The 26,805-nt window shown below is 52.9% G+C and overlaps 1 protein-coding gene across 6 annotated transcripts in view; it reads right to left on the bottom strand.

Annotated features, from left to right (window-relative positions):
* Positions 1-26,805, bottom strand: part of DNMT3A (DNA methyltransferase 3 alpha) — a 98,501-nt gene that overhangs the window by 23,856 nt on the left and 47,840 nt on the right. For 4 of the 6 annotated variants that reach the window (XR_014234820.1, XM_082356869.1, XM_082356868.1 and 1 more), the window contains exons 4-6: positions 19,392-19,662; positions 13,451-13,494; positions 12,863-13,009 (exon numbers count right to left, since the gene is read on the bottom strand). Coding sequence is in view for 5 of the 6 variants with exons in the window: in XM_082356869.1 (XP_082212995.1) it covers positions 12,863-13,009; positions 13,451-13,494; positions 19,392-19,662 (462 nt within the window). In the remaining variant the exon portion in view is untranslated. Of the gene's footprint in view, positions 1-12,862; positions 13,010-13,450; positions 13,495-19,391; positions 19,663-22,674; positions 22,799-26,805 lie in introns of those variants that run through there. The other 2 variants (XM_082356871.1, XM_082356872.1) reach the window with 2 other exon arrangements.

Here is a 26,805-nt window from a genome sequence, read left to right as displayed (position 1 = left end):
GACCCCAGCTGACGCCAAGACGGTCAGTACGCACCTAGCTTCTTTGTATCTTAGTTTCTTAATCGGCCTAATGGGACCACAAATATCTGCTGAATATTACAGATAAGATCAAAGGAAGTCAGGAGGGCATATCATTTAAGAGGTGGAAAGAATCTTATGACAGGTTTGCTTGAGCACAAGCTGATACTGTCACTTTGCTTTAAAAACTAGACTCTGGAGAGAAATGTTAATTTTATACCTGGGGGGGGTGTGGGTCAAAAGGAACCAGGTAAACCTGAACAGCCTGGGCTGCTTTCTCCTCCCCTCCCCCAACCCCATCTCCAGCCTCCAGGGGTCAAAGGGAGGGGCCTCAGGGACCACCATTCAGATTCAGGCATGCAGACCCTATCAAGTTTCAGGGTCCAAAGAGGAGACCCAGGAGGAGCCCAGCAGACAAGCATTGCGGTAAACCGTTGCTGAAAACAGCAGGAATGCCTACCATCTCCATCCCAAAGGAAATGTTTGAATCCCCGAACCAAGTCCTTTCCGGTCTTCTCCCCCCACCTATGTTTGGAAACGGTTCTCTAGCTGTGCTGGCCTTAGAGCCCGTACTTCTCCCTCAGCTCAGTGTGTTAAAGGTCTGAGAGTCTCAACCCCGCTGTACATTAGAATCACCTGGAGAGTTTTAGGAACGATCTGGGCCAGGGCCCATCGCTAAATTCCAGATGTACTGGACCCAGAGCGAGGGGCCCAGGCAGCGGTGGTTAAAACAAACTCCCAGGTGATCCGAATGTGCGGGGAGACCCCCGATGTGGGTGACAGGGTGGTAGGTGATACAATAAATGCATTTTTGGAGGAATCTCTGCTGTCAGATTTGGTTTACTTCGAATCATCCGAAGCTTGGTGGTTCTCAAACTTTCACAAGCCCCAGAACCATGGGGACCTGACTAGAAAATCAGATTTCTCAGGAATGTGCCTTTTTAACGCACTGCCCAGGTAATACACAAACCCGCCCGTTAAGAAACACTGAATTCTAATAGCATCTTTGGTACATATAAAGCAAGTCCAACTCAATTTCTGTTTTTTTTGTTTGCCCCATATAGTTGCTTTTTAAACAGTATCTAGATTCAAATATATAGGAGACTGCACTGTTTTATCCCTATTTTTGTTTAATCCATCTGAGTTAGAAGTGAAAAATTAAAATATACTGCCCACTAATCATTGACTAGAGTCATATGGCATCTGTGAAGAGTTGTTATTAAAGAATGGCAAGTCAGAAAAATGGTAACATTCACACACACACACACACACACACAAACACACACATACAGCATGCCAGCCAGCTGCTCCCAGAGGCCCCAAGTGCCTGTCCCTCCCTACCCTGGTCCTCTCAAGGCAGGGCTGCTCTCCATGCGTTGGGCTCTTCCCTCCCTGCTCACCAGCCTGCACTTGCCTTCCCAGTGGATGACTCCTGAGCGCCTGCTAAACCTCTCAGAGAACTGGCAGAGAACTCAGAGATCACACACACACACACACACACACACACACCAATAAAAGAAAAATTTGGTTAAATTGGACTTTATTAAAATGAAAAACTTCTGCTCATCAAAATACATCCTTAAGAAAATGGAAAGTCCATACCACCTTCCTGCCCCAAACCTGCTCTTCCTCCCTAGCTGAGGTAATGCCCCCTCACCCCCAGCCCCCAAACCCCAGGCAGGTTTCTCTCTTCCCGCCAACCAGAGGCAAGCTCTATCTACCAAGTCTGCCTCCCGCTGCCTGGACCCTCTGTTGAAACCGGACGTAATGCCCTCCTAATTGGTCCTTCTTCTAACCTTCCCTGCTCTGGGCCCCCTTACAATGCGGCCACGGTTATCTTCCCAAAATACACATCCAGTTCTCTCACATTCCAGCTCCCTCTACACAGTGAAGCCTGCATTTCTCACTATGAGAGGAAGACTGGTGACGATCTGACCATCTCCCTTTGTAGTTTTCTCTCTTCTTCCTCCCCAACTCCCACACCTAGTTACCAGATCTCGTGCTGTTCCCTAAACAACCCAGAAGCTTCATGCCTCCTTCTCTTTGCCCTCAGTGGTTCTTTTCCCTGAAACACCTTCTCTATTTATCCCTACTGGAATTCTCAAAGGACACCTCCTCCAGGAAACTTTCCAGGAGTTCCCGCAGAAGCTCTCTCGCCCTCCTCTGTGCTCACCAGACTCTTGGTGGCAGGAGCACAGAACGAGCCCCTGCCGCATCTGACACAGCAGCTCACGGTGAGCACTCCTGCCTCCTCCTCTAGACCGTGTGTGCCCTGGGGCTGGGACTGGGTGTAGCCGTCTCCTACAGCGCCAGCACGGTGCTGTGTGTATTTAGGAAATACTAACACAAGTCCGTTCACTCCTTCATCTAGAGCGTTGGCTCCTTAACAGAGTCCAGCTGACCCCCGCCATGCTTGAGCCTCCCTGGACCTCCTTAACGAATGGTCTGATCTTTAAAACAAAGCAGAGAGAAGGGCACCATTATGTCTTCTCCTGTTTGCCTCGTAGCAAGGGCTATGAGGATGTTTCTAAAAGCTGAAGTAAATATGCAAGAAATCTTGAGGTGCTCTAGATCCCAAACTCCTAGAGGACTTCTTGGACCACCTACCTCATGATCCCACTCAATGCCCTCCCCACACTGTCCCTGTTAGGCAAACTCCTGTCCCAGTGGCAGGCCTGCAGGATGTCTCTTCTTTGGCGAGCTTTCCCGGACTCCTTGGGCAGGGCAAGTTAGCCGCTCCCATGGCCCCTTTCCTCACATTTCTATTGCAACCCTTATTGGGTTGCAGTACTTACCTGCCTACCTCTCCCAGGGTGGGATTCTGACATTCCTTTAAATGTGTTTCTTTAGTGTCTAGAAAATGTGGGAACACAGTAGAGACCCAGATGCACATGGAGTTTTCTGAAAGCCTGAGCACAAAAGTATTTGCTCAGTCAAGGTTTGTAACTCTCTAAAATAATGAACAGGGACTTCCCTGGTGGTCCAGTGGTAAAGAATCTGCCTTACAATGGAGGGGACGCGGGTTCGACCCCTGGTCAGGGAACTAAGCCTGCGCACCACAACTACTGAGCCGGCGCACCTCAACTAGAGAGCCTGTGTGCCACAAACTACAGAGCCCACACGCCCTGGAGCCCAAGCGCCACAACTAGAGAGAAGCCTGCATGCCGCAATGAAAGATCCCGAATGCCTCAGCGAGGATCCCGCATGCCACAACTAAGACCCGATGCAGCCAAAAATAAAATAAATAAAATAATGAACAGATGATTGTGTGACTTAATGAAAACTAGCGGTCAGGGGCAGACCTAGGAACATGGTGACCAAAGTCAGAAGAAGGATGTGAGTTCCTGAGCTAAGGAAATGCCCCAGGAAGATGTGCCTGTCAGATGGGGGTACCTTTGCAACATCAGCTTTTTAGTGATGGATTCAAGCCCCTCCCTCGCCCAGGCCTAGTTACGATGAGCTTCATGTCCCACCTTTCTGATCCTGGCAGAAAACACAGAGGAAGAAAAGGGGACCATCGTGAAGAGGAAAAGAAAGCTAGATTCTAGCACAAAACGTGAATTTTATGAAAGTTTTTTTCTAAGCATCTTTAGCAAGATGCTTTATGTATGTGCCTCTTGAAGAGGCATGTATGTGCCTCTTGAAGAGGCATATATGTGAAGTCTGAGAATTCACTCAAATATTTAATTTAGGATGTACGTACAAGGTCGTATAAGAGATAAAAGGAGCTACAGGTCATGACCCCAGTCCTCCTCCCCCCAAATTATGCAATTTCAGAATCTCGGGGGTCGGCTAGTCTATTTGTGTCACACTGCAAACGAGGAAACTAAAGTGCAGAGAAGAGAATGACCTTCTCAAATTGATCAGGGGTAGAGGCTGAGCCCAGAAACCAGACCTCCTGAATCTCATTCCATTCATTTAATCCAATTTCACAACATCAAACATAAGATCATGAAAAAACAGCAATTCAAGGGCAAGGGCTCAGGACCAAATGAGTGGAGCAGGAAGTGCGCGAGGGGTCCCCAGGGTGAAAAGGACCCAAACCTGGCAAGACCCAGCAGCCTGAACATCGGCAGCCAAGGTGGGGTGAGGGCAGAGGTGGGGTGAGGCAGCATGGGCAGGAGGGCTGGGCCAGTGTGCTCCCTCCCACCCCATTCTGTTGTTTCAGGGGAAGCCAAGACTGAAAACCAGGAAGACCCGGTTCTAGTGGAGTCATCTGGGTACGAAACAGAAGCAGCATGCAATCTGGAGTCTGGTTTAGCCCATGGGCCTCTCCACAAGGATATCCACGTGGCTCTTAACCTCCTCACCTAGGGAAACCTTAGCTTCCTAATCGTAAAATGGGGATAAAAATTAGTTCTTATAGTAATTGCAGATAATATACCTGTCAAATGAAAAAATAATACAATTCAGTAACAAGTTTGATGTCCTTTATTCAAGGCAGAACAGTCCTTGGACTGGGGGAGTACAGCACCTCAGAGCTGCGAGCGCTCTTTCCCAGAGATGCTGGGCGAGAGCGAGGTTCACCTACTGTTAGAAGAGGCACCGCGGAACAGGGCGTGATTGGCTAGGAGAGATGGAATTTCCTTAAAAGGCAGCCGGTCCTGTTTCCTAGGGGAAGGTGAGCTCGCTAAACTGAGTTGGAGGATTGTGATTGGTGGATGTTAGAATTCCTTGGCAAGAGTTTCCTGTAACTGCACTGACCTAGGTTTATTTATTTTATTTTATTCTTTAAATTTTTTTGGCTGTGCCGCGAGGCATGCTGGGATCTTAGTTCCCCAACCCCAGATCGGACCTGTGCCCCCTGCAGTGGAAGCACGGAGTCCTAACCACTGGACCACCAGGGAATTCCCATGCACAGACCTAGGTTTAGATTTGTGAACTGGGCTGGGCCACAGGGGTGGCCTCCATTTTGTGAATCCCGATATACAAATTAACTTTATCATCTCTTAGGACTGCGGCGAAAGTTAATGCTTTCGGCACAGTCCCTGGCATGAAGTAGGTGCTCACAAAGCTACCCCTTCGGCCTAGTTCAGGCTTGGCCATGGTCGCTGCTGGACCAGACTCAAATTACGACCACCCTCCCCACTACTGTTTTCTCACCACTAAAAAGTGAGGGTTGTTCTAAGAGCTCTTCTCTCTGTGCCCCCCAGATGGAATGAACACGCCAGTGTGCAAACAGCCGGTCCACTTAAGAGACAATGGGGCGCCTCTATGATGACAGTTTCACAGCCCGTCCTAAAGGCCAGCCCTGGAACTCACTAGTGATTACGAGCTGTCACAGGAGTCCCTTTAAAATGTGTTCAGCCTTTTGGTAAAGTATACTTGTCATGCCTGCTCCAAATGGCATCATCTCCTTCAAGGGTGATGTTGTTTTGAGGCCATCCTGCAAGGGTTCAGGTTTTCATTAGTTTATATATAGTGACTAAGCAAGGACCGTCTGCCAGTCGGAATCCCCTAAAACGGCTACGCACATACTTTGCTAATAATTTGGTTTTAGACCTTAATGGTCTACTTTGTGTTGCCGTTTCTCACATCTCCTGTACTAAAGCCCAGGAGATCACACTTAATTCATCTCCTTATTCCCAAAGCCCCCAGCACAATGCCCCCCCCGACGTAGTAGGTGCTTAGCGGTTGCTTATTAAATGCAATATAGCACAGCAGGAGATGACATTCACAGGCTGGACGTTCACAGGCTGTTCTTCCCAGGGCCGACAGGAAGCACAGTCTGTTGAGACTGCAGGGTTATAAAGCAAGAGGAAGCAACATTTGCTCAGCTCACAGAAGCAGCAGCACAAATGGCCAATAAACATATGAAAAGATGTCCAACCTCACTTATTATCTGGGAAATGCCAATTAAATCATAACAAGATACCGTTTTCCCACCCGTTAGATTAGCAAAATATTGATGTTGGCAAAGGTGGAAATCTTCTCATACCTTGTTTACGGGAGCATAAATTGGCACTGCCCTTTTTGGAGGACAATTTGGCAGACTGTATCAAATGCAAAATATACATTCCTTTCAACCCAGCATTTCTCTTTCTAGGTATCTATCTTAGAGAAACAGATGCACAAAGAGGCATGACCCAGGATGTTCACTGCTGCAGTGCTTATGCAGTAAAATACTGTAAACCACACAAATGTCCACCAGTAAGAGAATGGTTAAAAAAATCGTGGTAATCCATATGGTGGAATAGAACAGTAATTACGTGGCTTGATTGCCCAGACTTATTCTAAGCGAAAAACCAAGCTGTAAAACGAAACTACGGTGTGGTTCTATATATATTAAAAAAAGGAAAAGAAAAAAAAAGCAACTGTGAAGCAAAATTATATATTTACACACACACATAGATAGATAGAGAAAATCATGTCATATATACACCAAACTGATAGCATTAGGTACTTCTCTGATGGGGGAATTAAAATCATTGGGGAGGGATGGGTTTGTTTTTTTTTTTTAACAGGAATGTATTTGTGTAATACTTATGTAAAATCAGTTTTTAAAAATTATTCATTTCCGGGAATTCCCTGGCGGTCCAGTGGTTAGGACTCGGCGCTTTCACTGCCAAGGGGGCGGGTTCAATCCCTGGTCAGGGAACTAAGATCCCACAAGCTAAGTTGCACAGCCCAAAACAAAAAAACAAAAAAACAAAAAAACATTATCCGTGTCCTGTTATATGCTAGCCCTGTGCTATAAATGTTATGTAGTATACCTTATTAACCCACACAACTCTGAGATTCGAATTATTCATTCATTCATTCAGCCAACCTTTACCTAGTACCTCCTGAATGGCAGCCCTGGGGGCAGAGGTGCCAAGAGGGCCTGCATTGAACAAGCTCAGGTTGGGCAGAAGCAGAAAACAAACTGGTGAGTGCTACTCCCATGAAGATGAGACATGCCCAGGAGAGCAGAGTACAGCCAAGTCTAGAAACAGCACAGGGACCTCAGCTGTGCTCAGTAAGTGATGCTGAAGGTCCCACATCCAGTAAGTAGCTGAGTCAGCATCTGGACTCACCTCCAGGAAAGAGAAGGCCGTGAGGGCAGCCTGTGAGGAGGGGAGGGGGGTCTGAGTGCAGGAGGGAGAGGGGAGGGGAGGAGAGACTGTGATATTTGGACCACAGGTTATTCGTTATCAGTATTTAATATGTATTACGCATCTAATAAGTCTAAGGATGCAGAAGTCCTTCCTTTCGGGTTGGGAGCCAGGAAAGAAACCAGATCCTAGATCAGCAGGACATGGTACCCTGGCTCTAAGTAATTTAGAATCAGCTGGGGTGAAGAGATTAATGAGAGTCATAACATCACCTGGCCATAAACTGTGTCCTAAAACCATAAGCAGTGATACACACTGGGAGTCCGCAGGCTCTCTGACTCAATGACTGTTCCAGCTGCTTGGCCAGGCCTCTGCCTCTCAGTAATGAGGGTTAATGAAGTAACACCTGTGAGAAGCCCTTCCTAAGCGCTCCCTCAGGGTCATTCTGTTCTGAAAATAGTCAGAAGGAGGAGCCTGGAACTGCCCTCCTTTGGGTGGAGGGATGCCTCGCCTCTGCCCTGCCAGCTGCCCAGGCCTGGGCCAGCTCTGCCAGACCAAGGAAGGTTCTCCTCGGCTCAAGCACAGCGGAGGCCCACTGGGAACAGCAGGAGCTCAGGGTGGCGAAGACTCGGGCACTGCCTTACCCGTGGGAGCCCGCCCACAGTCCCCCAGCCCCACGCTGTTCTCCAGGTACACTTGTCAGCACCCCTGCAAACCGATGGCTTGGGCCTGAACTCCCTGAGAAGAGGTCTCGTATTCACCCACCTCCCAACTGCTTAGTCAACCAAACAGGTATTCATTGAGCCTGTTCTCCCTGCCCAAAATCAGGTTGGGCATGATTGGTGAAGACATAACATGTAAGAAAGAGTTAGTGAAAAATACTCTATGAAGTGTAATTGACTGCTAAACCCAACAATATTAACAGTAAGGACTACAGGGGTGCAGAGGAGGGAAGAGGTCAGTGTGGACTGGAGAAATCCTAGAGAGCTTCCTGGAGGAGGTAGCAACTCTTGGACTCAACCCTGAAGAATGGATAGGGGAAAGCACAGCAGGAACAACGGCAGGGAGGAAGGACATATAAAGGGGAGACTGGTCTCTCACAGGGGACCTTCCTATTACAGAATGGTAGTGAAGTGGGGTGGAGCCATCGTGGAGGTCACAGTGAGGGTTGAAGCCTTGAGAAACAACCAGAGGATTTCTGACATGATGGGGAGACAGTGGAGAGCCATTGCTGGTTTTGTAGCAGGACATGGTCATGACTAAAGCAGAGATTAATCCTTAAAAGGACTGGTAAAGAGATGCAGAGAATAGGAGATGGGACACAGACATCAGCATCCCAGTTCCAGCAGGAATCCCCACTTCAGCCTCAGGGAAGGAGGAAATGCCCCATTTTCCTCATCCAATTATTTAAAATTTCATTCATTTGTGATATTCTAAGTCTTCTTAATTTTTTTTTAAAGGCCTGGGGAGACAGATAATCTCAGATGGACAGCACAGTAAAGAGCAGACCTCGCTCAGTAACTGTGGACTGACTGACAAGGGTGGTCACGGGAAAAGGAAACTAAGCCGAGGGGGATGTTTTGAGGGAAGAAGGCCCTACAGGTGGGGCATGTGGACCAGGTGCAAATTGGGATCAGGTGAAGCACCACAGCAGGGCGCACAGGCCCTCAGGCCCCGCCCAGCTTCCCAGCCACACTCCTGCTGCTCTGAGCCCTGCACCTGCACCCTGTGCTCCATCACCCACCACCATGAACTTCCAATCCTGAAAAGCCCACACTGTCTTGTGCCTCCGAACCTTTGCACATGCTGTAGGTCTCTTTCTGCAGTGCCTTTCCTTCCGCTTCCCTAAATTCAAGTTCATCCTTTAAAAGCCAAAAGCCAACTCTTGCTGATTTGAGGATGACCCCTGGCAGAATTAGTCTAAGTCCCTTGGTGATGTTCTTCCTGAGGTGCCCGATCCCTCGCCCTAACATAGGATAACCAGGAATCCCCTAGGCTTCTGGTAGCTCCAGTATCTTACTCGGCACTCAGACAGGGAGGGTTCTGACTGTCAGCTCAATGATGGTGCCCTGCAGAACTTCAAAGGGCAGGTGTCACATTCTGAGGTTTGGAAATGCTGGCGGAACCTCCCAGTGGCATTGTCTGGGAAACAGCTTGTATTAGGCAGTAGGGAATGTGTCTTTTTTGGGAGTAGGATCTATGAGAGCACACAAGTGGTAAGGGGATCAAGACTGGCCGAGGGGACTTCCCTTCCCTGGTGGCGCAGTAGTTAAGAATCCGCCTGCCAATGCAGGGGACATGGGTTCAATCCTTGGTCCAGGAAGATCCCACATGCCATGAAGCAACTAAGCCCCTGCACCACAACTACTGAGCCTGCGCTCTAGACCCCAAGAGCCACAACTACGGAAGCCTGCACGCCTAGAGCCCGTGCTCCACAACAAGAGAAGCCACCGCAATGAGAAGCCTGCGCACCACAAGGAAGAGTAGCCCCCGCTCACCGCAACTAGAGAAAGCCCAGGCGCAGCAACGAAGACCCAACACAACCAAAAAAAAAAAAAAAAAAAAGTCTTTAAAGGCTGGCCGAGGGTGGGAGCAGACATCTGGGGGTGCCACTATCAAGGGTGGGAGCAGACATCTGGGGGTGCCACAGTCAAGGGACAGAGGAGGATGCTAAGGAGATGCAGTTGGAGGAGACGGGGAAGAATCTTGGGGACGAGGTCAGAAAGGCCTAGTGAGGCAGTTTCAGAAGAAAGGGCCAAGTGCCAGAGAACTAAGAGGAAACTGCAAAAGGAGGACGGATTTCTTTCCCCTTCGTAAGCCACTTAGAAAACAGGCCTGATGAAGACGGTTACTGCTCTTTAGCCTGAGGGGCGCTTGGGAATCTCGAGAGCTACCTGTGTTTCCCCATGGTTCTTTTTGGCCGCAAGGCATGTGGGATCTTAGTTCCCTGGCCAGGGATCAAACCTGAGCCCCCTGCAGTGGAAGCACAGAGTCTTAACCACTGGACCGCCGGGGAAGTCCTCCCCAGCGCTCTTGTTACCTGCAGCTAGCCCTTCCCTAGTGCCCTGGCAGAGCCCAAGAAGGGCGAGTGTGGTCTCTGGGGATGGTCCCCACGTGGCAGTAGGAGCCTGAACTCGAATCCCATTCCAGCCCCTTCCCTGTGCCCTGAGTGAGCTCGTGGCCAGCTCGTAACTCTGCAGCCCCAGCCCCTAGTCTGAAATAAGGGGCTCAAGGGTTCTAGCGCTTGTACCGGAAGTTGTGGAAATCTTGAGTTGTATCATGTGAACAAGGAACAACGTTACTAGCAGAAAATATATTCTGGGTGCAAGTCTCTACATCTCAAGTCACGCATCCCTAAAATATTGTAAATTAAATCAACTTTAAAGTTTTTCTGTTCACGCTCGTTGATGACCTTTATTGGTTGGGGGAAGCAGATGCCAAAGGTTTCTTTTTTCTAGAAAAGCTTTTAATGGTTGTTGCACCTTGGTGATAGGTACATGGGGGTTCATTATACTGGTCTCTCTATTTCTGTCTATGTCAGAACAGGTTCATAATTTTTTTAAAAAGTCTTTTTAAATTTTAGTGGAAATTTTAAAATTGAGAAAATGTATCTATTATCTTACTTTTCCCTGTGAGTTGAGAGAAGACTGCCTTTTTTATTGCAACTGAGAGGAGGCCTCCATACTGCTTCTTCAAGGGAGCACAGTTTGAGGATCACCAAATTTCTAGAAGCTTTTCAAGTGTAAAAGTCCTTATATCTAGGGACTTCCCTGGTGGTCCAGTGGTTAACACTCTGCGCTCCCAACGCAGGGGGCCCGGGTTCCATGCCTGGTCAGGGAACTAGAGCCCACATGCCGCAACTAAAAGATCCCGAAGCCAAATAAATAAATAAATTTGGCGCAGCCAAATAAACAAATAAATATTAAAGAAAAAAAAAGAAGTCTTTATATCTAGCCTCTGGCCCTAGGGCTAAGGGAGAGCAGAAATACAGGCCACTCGTAACAAGGGGTTAAAAAGCAAAGCCCCTCCCACAGGCCACAGGGGAATAGCCCCAGGTCCCGAATGAATTTCCATCCCAAAGACCACACTTAATGCTCAGAGTCAGGCCTCTCTTCTCCCAGACCTTGGACAGGCTGTCCCTTCTCCAGGCTCCTCCAGGAGAGAAATTTCTGCCTTCCTGGATCCCAAAGGAACTGGAAACAATCAAGTAGCCAACACCCACCCCACCCCCTACCTTGTACTGAACTTTCTCTAGAGCAAGTTCTCACACAATGCAAACGGGATAACACCATCCTTTGCAGGCCTGGGGTAAAGACAAGTGAGAGTGAAGGTGAAAGGCCCCACGTGGTGGCAGTTCGCGTTTCCCTTCCCTTCCTGGTGCCGGTAGGTCAACGGGCTTCTCTCTACTAACCAGACATACAGGAGAGCAGCCCCACAGTGGTGCTTCGTAAACTGGTTTCGCCCCTTGGTCTCCACGGCACCACCTCCTCTCGCGACTGAAGGCCTCCCTGGGCTGGCTTTCTCCCTCCCAACCCGCACAGAAGCCTCTCTAAGAAAAGTCACCAGCTACCTCCAGATCGGCAGGTGCAAACAGCCTGTCTCAACTCGGCCTCCGCAGGGCTGGGCGGCCACTGCCTCTGGAAAACCTTCTCCTTTCTGAGATGCGGCGCTTCCTCCCAGGCCCCTTCTCAGTCCTGCTGCTGCCATTCCCCCTCTCCACGTGGCTGTAAGTGTCGGGTTTCTGTGGACAGAATCCAGGGACACTGTCTCTGCTTTCTCCTCCTGTTTCCTACATGAGCTCAGCAGTGGACTTAAACGCCAGGTTCTGCCAGGTTCTGCTCCTGACGCCTTCTCATCTTTGACCTGCAGCCTGGACCTCCCTAGCCTCCAGGCTCCAGGCACCTCAGCATCTCAGGCTAAACCCTTGATTCCCTCCCGTCCCAAACTCGTTCCTCCCCTAGTCTTCCCCACCTAAGGAAGTAGCACACCCATCACCCAGGTGTTCAGGCCAAACCCCTGGGAGTCGTGCTTCCATTCCCTCCCCTCCCCCACCCCACCCATCCATCAGCAAGCCCTGCTGTTTCTATCTCTAAATCTCCGGATCTGTCCCTATCTGTCTCCATTGCTGCTCCTTTAATCCACATCAAATCACTTCCCTGCATAGAAACCTTCAATGGCTTCCCAGGACACAGCGTTAGACCAGCTTTCGGCAGGGACCTCAAGGCCCTGTATGATTGGACCCTGCTTACCTCCCAGCTTCATCTGGCCCCACTTTCTCCCCTGCTCGGTTCACTCTGGGAGTATCGGTCTTTCACATAGCCAAACAAGTCAGGGCCTCGCTTGTGCTATTTCCTCTGCCTAGAATGTTCTCCCCCACCCCACAACTCATAGAGCCAGCTCTTCTGTTCCTTTAGGCCTGAACTTAAATGCCACCTCCTCCAAGAAGCCTCTCCTGACCACCCCACCTAAAGCAGGCCTCTGTTAACCTCTATTTCAACCCCTTGTTTACTTGTTTCCTGTCCATCTCCCCCATCAGAATGTCAGCTCCATGAGGGCAGGAATTCTACACGCGCAAAGCCTAAGACACTGCCTGGTTACACGGTAAATGTCCAATAACATTTGTTAAAAGAACAAAGGACCCAGCCACTGCCTAAGGATCCAGCAGTACCCTGTAAGTGCGAGAGGTTAACCTGAAGGGGAAACTGAGGCTCAGCCAGGGCCTGACAACAGCTGCAGACAGTGGCTGAAGCTAACTTCCGGTTTCCCAGTTCCGTGGGACAGGCTGGGGCCCAGGCCAGAAGGCACCTCACCTCCCTTTTCCAGCGTGCCAGCCACTCGTCCCGCTTGCGCTTGCTGATGTAGTAGGGGTCCCCCGCCTGGAAGGTGAGCCGCGGCATGGGCCGCTGGCGGAGGCTGGACTCCCAGCCCAGGCCACCCCGCAGCCGGCCCCGGGAGCCCTAGGACAGAGACGACAGAGACAGACTGGCATTAAGGTGAGCACGGACAGCCCCGCTGCAGGGTTTTTTCCTCCTGGAGGGGAAACCAAGGAGGCACTCACCTCGAGCAGAACACAGAGCTCTGACTCCTGGCCAGAGATGCCAGCCCTGCGAGTGCGGGCCAAGCCCCTGTCTGGGCTGGAGAAGTGAGGGATGTGGGGCAGGACATAAACTGGGAGGGGAGGTGCTTGGTCTTGAAGGGGGACCAGCTGGCTGCCTCGCTGGGGGCCTTCCAACCTCCACACCCACTTCCTCTGCTCCTCACAGAGGGACATGTAAAGAAGGGGCCAGGGGCCACCTTGGGCCCCCTCACACACACTCGCCACAGTCGGTCAGAGCGGTGGCTTTCTTCTCCTAGAATCAGGATCCACAGAGCCCCTGGGGGTTGAGGAAAACACTTGCCTCCATTTTCATGGATTCGATGTTGGTCTCCTTCTGTTCTTTGCCTGTGGAGAGGGAAGAACAAAGGGACTGTCGGCAGGGTTACAGGAGTGGCTCGGAGGCCTCACCTTGTGCCTGGGGTCCCTGCCACGGGGATAGGGCTTCTCCAACCGTTTAGTCATTCCTGTGTCAAACCTGATGGCCTACTGTGTGCCAGGCGTCATGCTGGCCCCAGGACTCAGAGCACAGCCAGGGCAGAAAAAGGACTGGGGCAGGGTTGGAGGCCCAAATCCGAAGGAACAACAGAAAAGCCAGCACTGTGGTTTCTGGCCCATTGAGTGCCTCAGGCACACAGAAGGGGTCTGGAAATAGCCCCCTTGGCTGCTCCCAGTCGAGACAGAGCTCCCTTCCCAGAGGAGGGGCCAGACCGCACAGCCCTCCCTGGCCCTGGAAGGGAGCATTGACTTGTATGTGTGGGGTGCAGCAAAGATGCTCTAGGGGGAGGGGGAGGGCACAGGGAGACTGCAGCAAGACTCTGCTGAAACAACTTCGTCTCTTTGAGACTCAGTTTCCTCATCTGGAAAATAAAGATGCTGGAAATGGTTTCTAAGGTGCTCCTGAAGTTCTCAATATTGCGTTTCTGTCGTGAATATCTGCTTCGGTACCCCATTCTCCACCCATTCTTAGGTCCCTGAGTTCAGCCTTTATTCTAGAAGCCTTGGATTCCAACTGTCTCCGTGTGACCTCTGTAACCTTTCCAGGCCTTTTCTTCACTGAATCAAGGTACATAACCCTTCTAATGCTTCCGGAAGGCAGCATTTCCCTGCTCCTCTTCCCCGCAGTTCCTCAATGGGCCCTGATTCCAGTTCCTGGAAGGGAAGGTTCCCCTGGGGGCTGAAGCCCCAGCAGTACCGTCTTTAAGGGTCCGGGGCGGGGGGCACAGAATGTCCCTGCGCTCCTACTACCCTGGTCCTCCCCCACTCAGGGTCCTCACCTCTCAAACGCCCTTCCCGGGCCCATCACATCCCGGAGTCTGCAGTCCTGGCCTGGCTGTAGGCTGGGTTAATTATGCCTTTGAGCTTCCTGCTGGAGGATGGGGCTGGGCTGGGGGGTGAGGAGAGTGGGAGGTGAGCCTCCTCTCACCTGGGCCCCAGAACTCCTTTGTCTGAAGCCAAGAGTACTGAGCTTGGGCCCAAAGCAGGAAGGTCACTAAGGCTGGCTCATGGTCGCTTGGGGGGGCGGGGAGGGGGGTGTGAAGGGGAGACAAAGAGCCCAAAACGGAAAAAACAGCCCCTCCTGCATCTCCTGGCTCTGAGGCGGAAACCAGCTACAGCACTGAAGGTCTCTGAATCCTCAGTCCCTGAAGAGGATGTTTCTTTCCCCCTCTCTCACCAGGGAAGACCCGGGGACGGGGAGGGCAGGGCCAGCACCTGCGGGCGAGTGGGAGGTGTGGACCCCGTGGTGCCAGCTGCCCCCAGGGGCGGGAGGAAGTGGGGGGCACGTGTACTCGCCAAGGCTGTGTACACAGCAGGCCTTTATGTCTCACGGGACTTTCTCTGTCTCCTCCTCGAGCTTCCTTTAGGCCCTCTTGTCTCACCACAGCCAGCTCCCCAACTTTTTCTCGGGCATCCTGAAGCCGGGCTTCCTCTCTCGCCAGCTCCGGACCTCCCTCCTTCCCGGGGGTCCCCCCTCCTCTCAGACCCTCCGTTCTGCCCTAGTGAGGCTTTGGGCTGCCAGGAGGGGGCGCCGACCCTCAGATCAGGAGGCAGCCTGGTGGCCCCTGGGACCTTCCTTCAGGGACCCTCCATGGCATGTGGTTTATGGGGAATCATCTATTCATTAGAATGAAAGAAAGTTGGGGCTGAAGGAATTGTAGAGATGATGGGGTACTTGTCCAGCCCTTCGATGGGGAAACTGAGGCCCCCGGAGCGGAGAGACGTACTTCCAGAGCTGAGATCAGATTTCAGAGCTCCTGACTCCCAAGCCGGCTAGCTTATTTTACACGGCACCACCTTGATGCTCCCCCCTTCCTCATTCCCCAGCCCCCATGCTCCCCGAAACAGAATTTTTCCTCATGCGGTTTCCAACTGGCTTCTTTCTGGAATTTTCTCCCTGACATACTCTGCGCATGCCCACTTGAGTGATATCTCTCTCTCTCTCTCTCTCTCACACACACACACACACACACACACACACACACACACACACTCTTTCCAGCCTGTCCCAGCAAAACAACCAACTGGGCGGCCTTAGAATGCAGCACTTGTCCTGAGTCAAGGGGGGTCAGCTGCTCTCTCGACACTCCCTCTGCAGTCCATCTGCCCCTGGCCCTGATCCAGGGTCACAGGCTGGGCCAGGTGGCTGTGTGCCTTCCAGGGTGGCCCTGGCAGGCTTGGACATGACCCTGGGGCATCTCATGTCCTGGGGGCAGGGGAGGCCAGGGTGCTTCTAACACTTACCTGCTGGTCTGAGGCTACACTCTGCCAGGGGCCACCCCCAAATTCCCTTTAAAGTGAACCCAAATCTCAATGACAGGGCTGAGGCCAGGCTGGCCTCAGAGGGCAGTCACTAGCCCAATACTGCGTGTTCAATCTAAGCAGAGAGGAGCTTTGTGCTGACCCTACTCTGGTCCTTTACTAGTTGTATAATCTCGGGTAAGTTACTTAACCTGTCTGAACCCTCAGTCTCCCCACCTGAAAAATGGGGGGATAAAAAAGTCTTCCTCAGACGCTAGCAAGGATTAAATAAGAGAATTACATAAAGAGCAGGGCCTCTCAAAGTTTAATATGCATTGAAATCATGAGGATCTCTTTCAAATGTAGATTCTGATTCAGTAGGTCTAGGGTGGGGCCTGAGATTCTACATTTCTAACATCCCAGGTCATGCCAGGAGACGCTGCTGGTCCATGGACCACTTTGAGTAGTAAGGACATAGAACACTCAACACATAGTTAATATTCAGAAAAAATAAAATAAATAAGATAAAATAAAATAAAATAAAATAAAAAAGAAAGCCACATTTCCATCGTTACTACTATCATCATGACGGCCTCAGTGCTAAGAGTGCAGGAGCAGTTCCAGGGCCACCACCTGCCTATCCAGGTGGCTCTTGTCCTTATTACTCATCATCTCCCCTGCTCTTCCTTTCTCCTGGTTGTACTATCAAGATCTGGGGCTCCTGGGAGGGTGCCCAGGCCAAGACTGCCTTAAAGCCCTCCATTTTTCCTGTGTAGGAACTAATGAGACTGGTTCCGGGAGAGACGGATGGGGCCCCTGCAAAGAGACCTGGAATGAGGGGAACCGAAAGGAGACCATGGCCAATTCACTGCCGCCCTGGGGCCTCAGTCTCCTTCCTCCTTGGAACCGAGCAGCTGCATATGTGTTCTATGTGGCTGACTGCTGCACCAGTGGCCGAGCCTCCAGTAGGCCACTGCCCACCCCTCTAGGTAACAGCTCACCAGTCTCAGCATCCAGGCGATTCACAGTGACCTTTAGGGATCCCAGCTCTGATCCCTGCCAGCATCCCCACTACCTGAATAGCTGGGGCCACACAGGAGTGCTCCAAGGCCAAATTCTGAAGATCAAGGACACGTGGGATGTTTCTGCCCAGTGCACTTTGCACTAAGATTCTGAGAAGGATCCGCTCAATATGTGAAAGTCCCAAACCCAGGAGTAACCCCTGAACCATCTCTCCTCTTCCCCCTTGTGTCCCTGGCACTCATCCACAGCTCCCCAGATCCCCCCTCCTCCCCTGGGCGCCTGCAGCAGCCTCCTAATCGCTCGTCCTGCTTCCCAGCCCCTCTGTTCCATTCCAGGATCCAGATGGCAAAGGGATCTTTTCAAAATGCAAAGCCGATCATGTCAACCCCTGAGAGGGCAGCCTTGAAGCTGCACTGGTCCTGTCTGCTGTCGCACACCCTTCTCCCTTCCTCCCCCAATTCCAGACTTGTAGGTTTCTGTCAGGTCCCTGGATACCATGCTCCCTCCCACTTGTTCTCACCCCCTCCCGGCCCTTTGCCTCCCCTGGTGAACCCCAGCTCATCCTTCAGCTTAGGTGTAACAGCCCAGGCTGGCTGGGGTTCCTCTGTTACAGCTCCTCAGAGAACCATGTTTATTTTCCCTTAGAGAACTTATCTCCGTGTATAATCACACACTTTTAAGTGTGCATTTCTCACTAACATCTATCTCTCCAGTGGACTGTGAGGTCCTCCAGGACAAGAACCAGGTTTTTGTTCGTGATGGTTTCCCCAGATCCCGGCACACACCAAATGGGTGTTTAATAAACCCCTGTTCACTGACCGAAGCAGTTGCTCCTGAGAACGAACAGAGCCGGGGAAGTCCCAAACCGAAAGCAAACTCTCACGGGTTAAGAGCAGCCTTGGAGTGCTGGTTCCATCCCACCAGGCAGCAAGGGCTGCCCCGGCCCTGGGTGGCAGCTGGGTGCAAGCCATGGTGGGGTCCCAGGAGCTGCCTATTTGGTGGGAAGGGCCCATGGGTTCCCCGGTTCTGCTCTTGCACATCTGGCCGTTGTAAGGGGAGGATGGCGTTTTCTCCCTCTCCTCCAGTTTCACTCCACTCTGGCCCCTTGGCCACTCCCACCACAAGTCAGGACACACCCCCGGAGGTGCAGAGTTCAGGACCATCCCCCACTCCAAGCCCCACTCCAGAACAGCAGGGGATCTGGGAAGGGCACACCGACTCTGAAGCTAGAGACCAAGATGGAACGAATTCTGGATCTGCCACTAACAGGCTTGGGGTCCCTGACCAAGTCACTTCATCTCATTAAGGCTCAATTTTTTTCCACCTTAAGATGAGGATAATAATCCCTCTTGAAGAAGATTGTTTGGAAGAGTAGACAAAACAACAAATGCAGAGTGAGTACCTCAGAAAGCGCCTTGCACATGGTGGGAGCATCATAAATATTAGTTGAATGATAGACGAATGAAAGATATTTTAAAATAAATGTGGGACTCTCTTTTCCAGAGATGCTCTCTACCTTGCACGAATATTAGGTTTGAATGCATGCAAAATTAAGTTATACCAATTAATCGATTGATTCACTCCATCATGTACACTCAGGAAGGAAGGCTTTTTGAAATTAAAATGCACATATGCAAAACAACCTGGCAAGGCCCTGGGAGGATCAAATGTGATAATGTATGAGAAAGTGCTTCGTAAACTGTGAAGCCCTGTACAAATGCTAGTTGTCCTCATTACTAACATGTTTACAGCTCTGTTGGCCCCGAAATCGCTGGCTTAACCTTAAAGAGAAAAGTGGGCAACTTTCCAGGACTCCAGGGCTAGGCCACAAAGTCCTCAGAGGAAGAGGCCTGGGCTGGGCAGCGCACACCCAACTCCCCCCTGCTCTTCCCCTCCCCCAGTCTGTCACCACCAAACTTCAGTCCAGTCCACTCAACTATGGTGGGCTCAGGACATCTGCACCGGGAAAAGCCCACTGGGCTTTTAATATCCACAAGGACATCTGCTGCCCTCGAGCGCCCAGGCCAGGGGCTACCAACGTGTGGATCCCGAAGAGCCGCAGGTCTTGCGGAAGAGTAAGCAGGCCGGGCAAAGGCTGAGGGAAAGCGAGGCATACAACCAGCCTAGGGGGAGACAGCCATCACCCCAGTCCAGCAACCAATGGCATTCTGTAAACCCACTGTTGCCAGATCTAGGTTTTTTTTTTTTTTCCATGAGAAGCCAAAACTCCAGATTTTTATGTGAAATTTCTTGATTCTTAAATACTGGCAACTCATTTTTTTAAATGTTTAAAATACTCCGTGGGCCAAATAAAACATGTGTGCAGGCTGTATGCAGCCTGCAGGGCACAGCTTTGGCAAGCAGACCTTCAGCTACCGTGCCCAGCCCAGGCCTCCTGGGACCCACTAGGCCCCGAGGTTCTAACCCTCAGGGGGATCCCAGCCAGCCCAGCAGAGGCTGCCCTGCTTTTGCCCAGGACTTACCCTCTTCTGCAGGGGCTCCCCGGCCATCCTTGGGGGTGCAGCAGCCATTCTCCACGGCTCTGGAGGCTTCGGGCGGGGTCTCAGCTGCACCCTCTCCCTCTGCTGGGGCCCCGCCCTTCTGCCCCCCAGCGGGGCTCCCCTCCTCTGGCTGGGGCTCACTCCGCTTCTCCAAGTCCCCGTTGGGTAACAGCTCTGAGGGGCCTGAGTCTTGGGCCATGGACGGGGACTTGGAGGTCACGGCGGGGTCCTTCGGCGTGTCACTGCTTTCCACCTGGAAAGATAAACGTGAGGGGAGCATTAGACCAGTGGTTTTAGCCCCTTTTGCGTCACTGACCCATCTGAGATTCCGGTGAAAATTATACACCCTCTGTCCAGAAAACTGTGTTCACATAAATGTTTATGAAGTCAAATACACTCACAATTGTTCGCTCAGATCCAAGGGGCTCACAGGCCTGACCCCCTGAAGTCAAGAGGTCTGTGGACTCCAGTTAAGAAAACGGGAGAAGAAACCAAGCAGGTTTAACAGCCCGGTTCCCCTGCGGGCTGCGCCCCAGCCCAGGCCGCCCCCACCCACTGAGGGGACGGAGGGTGCCCAAGTCTTCTCTGTGGCCTCTACGGAAATCAGGTGCTCCTCACACTAGCCCTACTTCAAACCAGGACCCCTCCTCAGAAGATGCTAGTAACCCCGGGCTGATCTGACTTCTGTGCCAAAGGCCCCCTGGCCGTCCTCTTGGTCTCTCGAGCTGCTGCCTGGCCAGGTGGAGTGTGAGGGTGAAAGAGGGCCTCCTCCGGGCCCCAAAGCCTAGCACAGGTCCCTCCCTCAGCTTTGGCCCACAGCCTTTCCTGGGTGTTCGGACGCCAGGAGAGCCAAGGCCCCAGCCAGCAACCGCAGTCTCTGCAGCAACCCTCCCTAGCACGCGGCGCCACGTTCCCCTCCAAGAGGAAGCGTCTTGCTTTGTCCCCAAGGGCCTCAGGGCTGAGCTCGCTACAGGAATCACACTGCGAGTTGTCATAACCGTCCTTCATACGTGTCACTGCACGGTGGGCAAAAGCTCCTCACCTGTTACCCCTCAGAGCCGCTCGACCTCCCTGGGGAGGCTCTCAGAGAATTTTGTGATTAGCTTGGGGCCACACACCTTGTGAGGACAGAGCGTGGCTAGCACTTCGTCCTTGGCCATCTGGGGGCAGGTAGGCCAGGACGTATCAGAAGGAACGAAGGTGTCCTCTTGGGGCAGGAGAGACAAGAGTCCCCTATACTTGGCGCTCTGCCACATCCGCGGGCACTAGGCCGCCCCCAGCAGCCCTGCCCGTCGGCTCCCCTGCAGATCAGCCGCCTGGAGAAGGGCGGGAGCGGCACCAGCTCAGCAAACACCTCAGGAAGGTGCGGCTCAAGAGGGCGCCTCAGTTTCCCCACCTGTAAGGTGAGATGACTAGGCTAGACCAATGGAGGGTTTCCTTCTTTTTAAGTTTTTTTCTGTTTATAAAAGTCAGACACATATATTATAAAAATTCAAACCACACAAAAATGAGTAGTATTAAAAGGTTAAAGCTCCTATTTCACTTCTGTACCTCCAAAATCACTCCCCACAGGTGAATCATTATTAACAGTTTGGGACTTCCCTGGTGGTGCAGTGGTTAAGAATCCGCCTGCCAATGCAGGGGACACGGGTTCGAGCCCTGGTCTGGGAAGATCCCACGTGCTGCGGAGCAACTAAGCCCGTGCGCCACAACTACCGAGCCTGCGTGCCACAACTACTGAGCCTGCGTGCCGCAACTACTGAAGCCCGTGCGCTCTAGAGCCCGTGCTCGGCAACAAGAGAAGCCACCACAATGAGAAGACCGCGCACCGCAATGAAGAGTAGCCCCCGCTCGCCGCAACTAGAGAAAGCCCGCGCGCGGCAACGAAGACCCAATGCAGCCAAAAACTAAATAAATACATTTAAGAAAAGAAAAAAATTTTTTAAATTGCTTGTTAACAGTTTGGCGTGTATCTTTTCTCGACTTTTTTTTCCTATGCATCTACAATCATGTGTAAGTTACATGTTTATACACATGTATTTATACACACATCCAGATCCAGGTTTTTTTTTTCCCCTAAGAAGGGATCATATGACTTATCCTGTTCTGCAACTTGCTTTTTCACTTAGCGAGCACAGCGGGCATCTCTCCATGACAGTGCGTATGGATCGGGCTCATTCTGTCTCAGCTGCTCAGCGTTCTATTGAATGGATGCTCCTTAATTTATTCAAACCATCTCCTAATGGTGGGCCTTTGGGCTGATTTGCTTTCTGCTGCAGTGAACCCTTTGCACTTAACAGCTCTGCGCACCTGTGGATTTCTGTAGGCCAGAGCCCCAGAAGTGGACCAGCCGGGGGGGAGAGGGCCTGCCCATCTACGTGTGAGTAGATCCTGCCAAATTCCCTCCAGAGAGTTGTATCCCTGAAGCACCCCCGCAAAGCCTGCGAGAGCGCTGGTTTCCCCAGACCCTTCCTGCAAGGCCCGGCAGCCTGCAAGGATCTACGACCTCAGCTCTGAGCCCGCTGCTGCACGGTGAGGAAACCCCCGAGGTGGCGAATGGGGACGAGGGCCTTGGGGAAAATAACAAAAATAAAATCCAGCGTCCTCCCTGGACGAGAGTCCCCGCACGGAGCAGCTGAGGGCGAGCGGAGGGGACGCGCGGCCTTGCCAGGCTGCTCTCCCGGCTGTGTGGAGGGCTGTGTGGGACGGCTGGGGGCAGGCCTGCTTCCAGGAAGAAAACCTCCCGCAGAAAGCTACAAACGTGTGCGCGCCTCAGCGGCAGGGGTGGGGGGCCGCAGCAAGAGGAAGAGGAGGCCTCTGGCCTCTGGCGGAAGGGAGAAGTCCTCCCCTAGGGTTGGGCACTCGGGGCCGAAGCCGGCAGAGCCAGGAGGCCAAACGCAGGACGGCCAGGGGAGCAACCAGGCCCCCTCTCTCTCTTCAGCTGCCATCCCCAGGTGTCAGGACTCACACACCCTGTTCAGGACTCAGAAGGTCTTTCCCACCTCCCTGCTCAAGCCAGCAGGCTCCCTGGCCTAGAACTCCCCTCCCTGGATAAATCCTCTCCTTCCTCGAGGCTCCTGTGTGTGAGAGAGTCAGGTGGCCCAGGCAACCCAAAGAGCCAGGCACGCCTGGGCCCCCACTGCTACCCTCAGGTCCGGCTGTGCCAGCGCCACAGAGCCCCAAACGCGGCACTCCCAGGGAGGTGGGTAGGGGATCCCGCTGGCCAACGCAGGCTGAGAAGTTTGGGTCAGCGCCAATCTCTTACCATGGCCGTGTCCTCCTTTCCTCTAGCCACTTGCTTCCCCACAGACACCTCAAGTCGGGGCAGGCTCCCAGCCCCACAAACTGCTCAGACAACTCCGCTGTCACTCACTTCCTGCCCGGGGACCACACGGCCTCTTCTCACCCTGGGACTCACTTCCTGTTGACTGCCAGCTCCATAGCATAGAGACCCAGGAGTACCTGCTCCGAGACCCAACCCAGCCCCAGGGTCCCAACCCACCCTGATCGGGCACCCCTCCCAGGCCTGCCCTGGAGGACCCCAGCCTGCAGCAGCATGAGACACGCCATCCTCCCAGAGGTGGGCGGATGAGGGGTAGGGGAGCACTCGGCACAGCTCCAGCCCCGGGGGTAGCTCAGCGGGCTGAAATCCGCCCCGATCTCACGAGTCCTCCCCCTCCTCTCTTCCCGACCAGCCCATCCTCCATTGCCCGCCCTCTCTGGTCATGGATGACCCTGAGTCAATCAAAGCTCTGGGCTTAGGAGAGCTGCTGACTCTTGCCACGGTCAACCCTTGATCCATCTTACCCATCAAGAACCCCCCAACACACACCGCGAGTAGTGGCCCTTCACTGGCCCTCCCTCTGGAGTTCAGGGTAACTGGGCAGGTCAAATCCACCCAGAAGAAACCACTGAGAGGAAGGAAGGAGGTCCACAGGCAAATGGACTGACGCGACTCTAAATCTCCAGGGAAGAGCTGGGTGCTCCCTAAAAGGGCATCTCAGGTGAGAAGAGCAGACCTGGAAGCCACTAGGAGTGGCCACCCCAGCCAGGCCTGTGCCCTCCTTTCCCCCCACCCCCCACTAGCTTGTCGCCTCCTAGAGGCAGGGACTTGCCTTATCAGGTTAGACTGGGCGTGGAGTAGGGCACCTGGCAGGTGTTCAGTAGTCGTAATTGATCCCTTAATGCCAAAGACCAGGTTACGTACGAGTGAGAGCATCCAGTTCACACGTCTAGAGGGAGTTTCAACTTGGTTGCATGTCAAGTGTAACTGTTAAAAATCCTGTTTTTGTTTGCTTTTATTCTTTACAGTTGCCTTGAAAGGAGACACGGCACACCCTGAGACACTCATTTTTCCCATGGCGGGGAGGGGTAGCAGCAGAAGCCCCTGGTCCCTGTAGAAGGCGCCACCAGCAGCTAGAGGTGACAATTTCCACTCCCCTTCCTCTCACCCGTGGGGTACGGGGAGAGGGCAGGAGTGGTGGCAGAATGGGAATGGCAGCCACGGGCCCCCTCACTCCTCCTCCCTTGGGTGGTGGACACAACAGACTTGAGCAGAGCCTGATGCCCGTCACCCACTGTGCGCCTACCCCCGCCCAGTGCGCCTCTCCCCGGGTCTTCAAACCCTGCCCACCTCCCGGGGCCCCTCAGAGTTTGCTGATCTTTGCCTTCCTTCCAGGAGAGACCCCTCCACCCCAGGGAAATGCCTCCTGCTTCTCTGTTGCCCACCTGCTCCTTGGGCCTCTCCTGTGAGCAGCTTATTCCAAGCAGTGAAGGCAGTGGTTCTCAGCTGGGGGCAATTTTGCCCCCCAGAGGACATTTGGCAATATGTCTGAGACACGTTTGGTCACCACACTGTGGGTTGGGGGGACGGACAGTGGCTTCTGGTGGGTAGGGGACAGCCCTCACCACAAAAATTACGCAGCCCCAAATGTGGATGGTGCTGTTGTTGAAAAGCCCTGGGCTGAGGACAGGGGCACGGACCAGGGACTTTTTCTAGGGACCATTTTTTTTAAAACTTAAAAAAAAATTTTGGTAAAATATATGCAACATAAAATCCACCATTTTAACCATTTTCAAGTGTACAATTCAGTGAAATTAAGTACATTCACACTGTTGTACAACCATTAACACCGTCCATCTTGAAAACTTTTTCATCATCCCAAACTGAAACTCTTGTACCCATTAAACAAAATTTCCCCATCTCCCCCATCCCCCAAGTCCCTGGCAACCACTATTCTACCTTCCGTCGTCTAAGGAACATTTTAAAATCTGTCTGTCTGTCTGTCTGTCTCTCTCTCACACACACACACACACCCCGGAAGGTATCTGTGCCAGGCCCTGGTCTTTGGAACGCTCAGCCTTGCCCCCAACACCCCCAAAGCCCCTGTGGAGCCCGGCCCTTAAGTCCACCCCAGCATTCACTCACATCCCCTAGCCCACCGCACACCACATTTGTTTACAAAGCACTTTCACACCCTATCTCATTAGAGCACTCCTCACATGCTACCTAATTATTTGTTTACTGTGCGTCTCCCTCCTAGACTGTGAGCTTTGCCTTATTTATCTTTTTATCTCTCTTCCTTCCAACCACTCCACCCACGGCTTCCCAGTACTAAGCTTATACAGCTGATCAACTTAATTATCCCAATTATCCCGATGGGTCGTGTGACTCCCACTTTTCCAAGGAAAAGGTCTCCGATGTTTGCCTCAGGTTACACACCTTCTAAGTGGTAAAGCTTCCAAAATGACCCAGGTACAGGAGAGGCATTTGAAAGCCAGCCCCCACCTCTGGGTTGAGTCTCAGGAAAAGCCCAACCTCAAATCCCAAGGGATCCAAGGAGGGAAAAGGAGGCTTTGATGTGCCTGAGCAGGGCCAGGGAAAGGCTGCAGCTGTTTCCCAGGCAGCAGCCATCACAGGGAAAGGCCAGAGGCAAAGCCAGAAAGAACCTCCTGCGGTGAACCTGCGCAGGCCAAAGCCAGTCCCCCAGCCGCCCACCCTGCCCCGTTCCCCTCCCCCTTTGCTGGAAGTCTGGACCAGACCCCAGAACCCCAACCCTCCCTCAGGAAGGGAGGCCTTGTCTCCCAAGGTGGGGCAGAGTGCCGGGGCTCCAAATAGGAAAGGGATTTTTGAAGCCTGTTTGACAGGTACGACACCTGCGCACAAAAGATAAGAGGCGAGGGAAATGATACAAGGGAGACAGGGCGCCGGGTCAGCTCTCCAGCACAGCCCTGGGCGCAGGCTTACCTGGGCCCAGGTGTGGAGGGGGGAGACCTGGGACCCCGCCTCTACCATTGGAAGGCCCTGGAGGTCGGAGCCACGTTCTGGCCTGGCTCTGGGCACCTGACTCACCCTCTCCTCCTGTGCCAGGAGCTGCTGCTGAAAGGGGCCTTCACCCCCAGACCCCGGGGCAGCTCCGGCGGGGGGAGGCCCAGAGGCTGGCAGAAGTGGGGTGGCCTCACCTCGCCCTCCTCAGCCTTCCTGCCCTCCCCCCTCCCCCCTCATCGCCATTGTGCCTTTCAGGCACTAGGAACACTCAGCTCTGTGCCAGCCGGGGACCCTGGCGTCTGGCCAGCTATGGCCTCTTGATTAAAGACACACAGAGACGCAATCCCATGCGCAGACATACAAGGGGTTCACCATGGCCCAGAGACACCCGCTCACCAGCCGCAGGACAGAGATGTGCTCAGATGCCCCAGAGTGATGTCAACAAAAGCACGCCAACAGCCCCCTCCACCCGCGCCCTCCGTTCACTCCAGTCCCTCGCAGACCCTTCAGCTCCCCGCCACGCCCTGGATTTTCCCAGGTTGACTCTCGTTTCAGGAAACAGCCAAACCGTCCACATAAGCGGGACAGCCCTGTCCCCTAAGCGCTGGCACTGGGCCCGGGCTCCCCCGTCTCCTCTGTCCCCGGCCTTCCTGCAGCCCCTTCCCCTGGCAGCCCTCTGCTCTGATCGGCCGGAAGTGGCCTTGAGGCAGGGAGAGCCAGAGAGGTCACCCACGCCCGCTCCCGAGAGAGGCCCACGTGCCTCCCTGCTCAGCCTCCCTGGGGTGAATGGAGTCGGACCCCAAGACTTTGGAACCAGGACCTTGACCCTTCCATTTTCCTTTTCCCTAGTGAAGGGGCTAAAAGGGCCACCAGTGGGGTCAAGGGACAGAAGGACCAGAGGCCAAAGAGGGCCAGCTCTGGCAAGTCTGACCCCAGCTTGGGTATGACTTCTAGGTGCCACCATTTCTCTCACCACTGAGGCTGGGAGCTTCCTTCCCACCCTCCTCCCCAGAGATCTCTCCAGCCTGTGTGTGAGTGTGTGTGTGTGTGTGAGAGAGAGAGAGAGAGACTCAGGACTGAGGAGAGAACTTCAGGGCGTGGTGAAGTCTTAGAGGTCACTCAGTCGGG

The sequence above is a fragment of the Balaenoptera borealis genome, assembly GCF_965194805.1.
Source record: "Balaenoptera borealis genome assembly, chromosome: 15".
NCBI lineage: Eukaryota > Metazoa > Chordata > Mammalia > Artiodactyla > Balaenopteridae > Balaenoptera > Balaenoptera borealis.
Note: the sequence above shows the minus strand (reverse complement) of the source record. Positions and strands in the feature narration are given on the sequence as shown.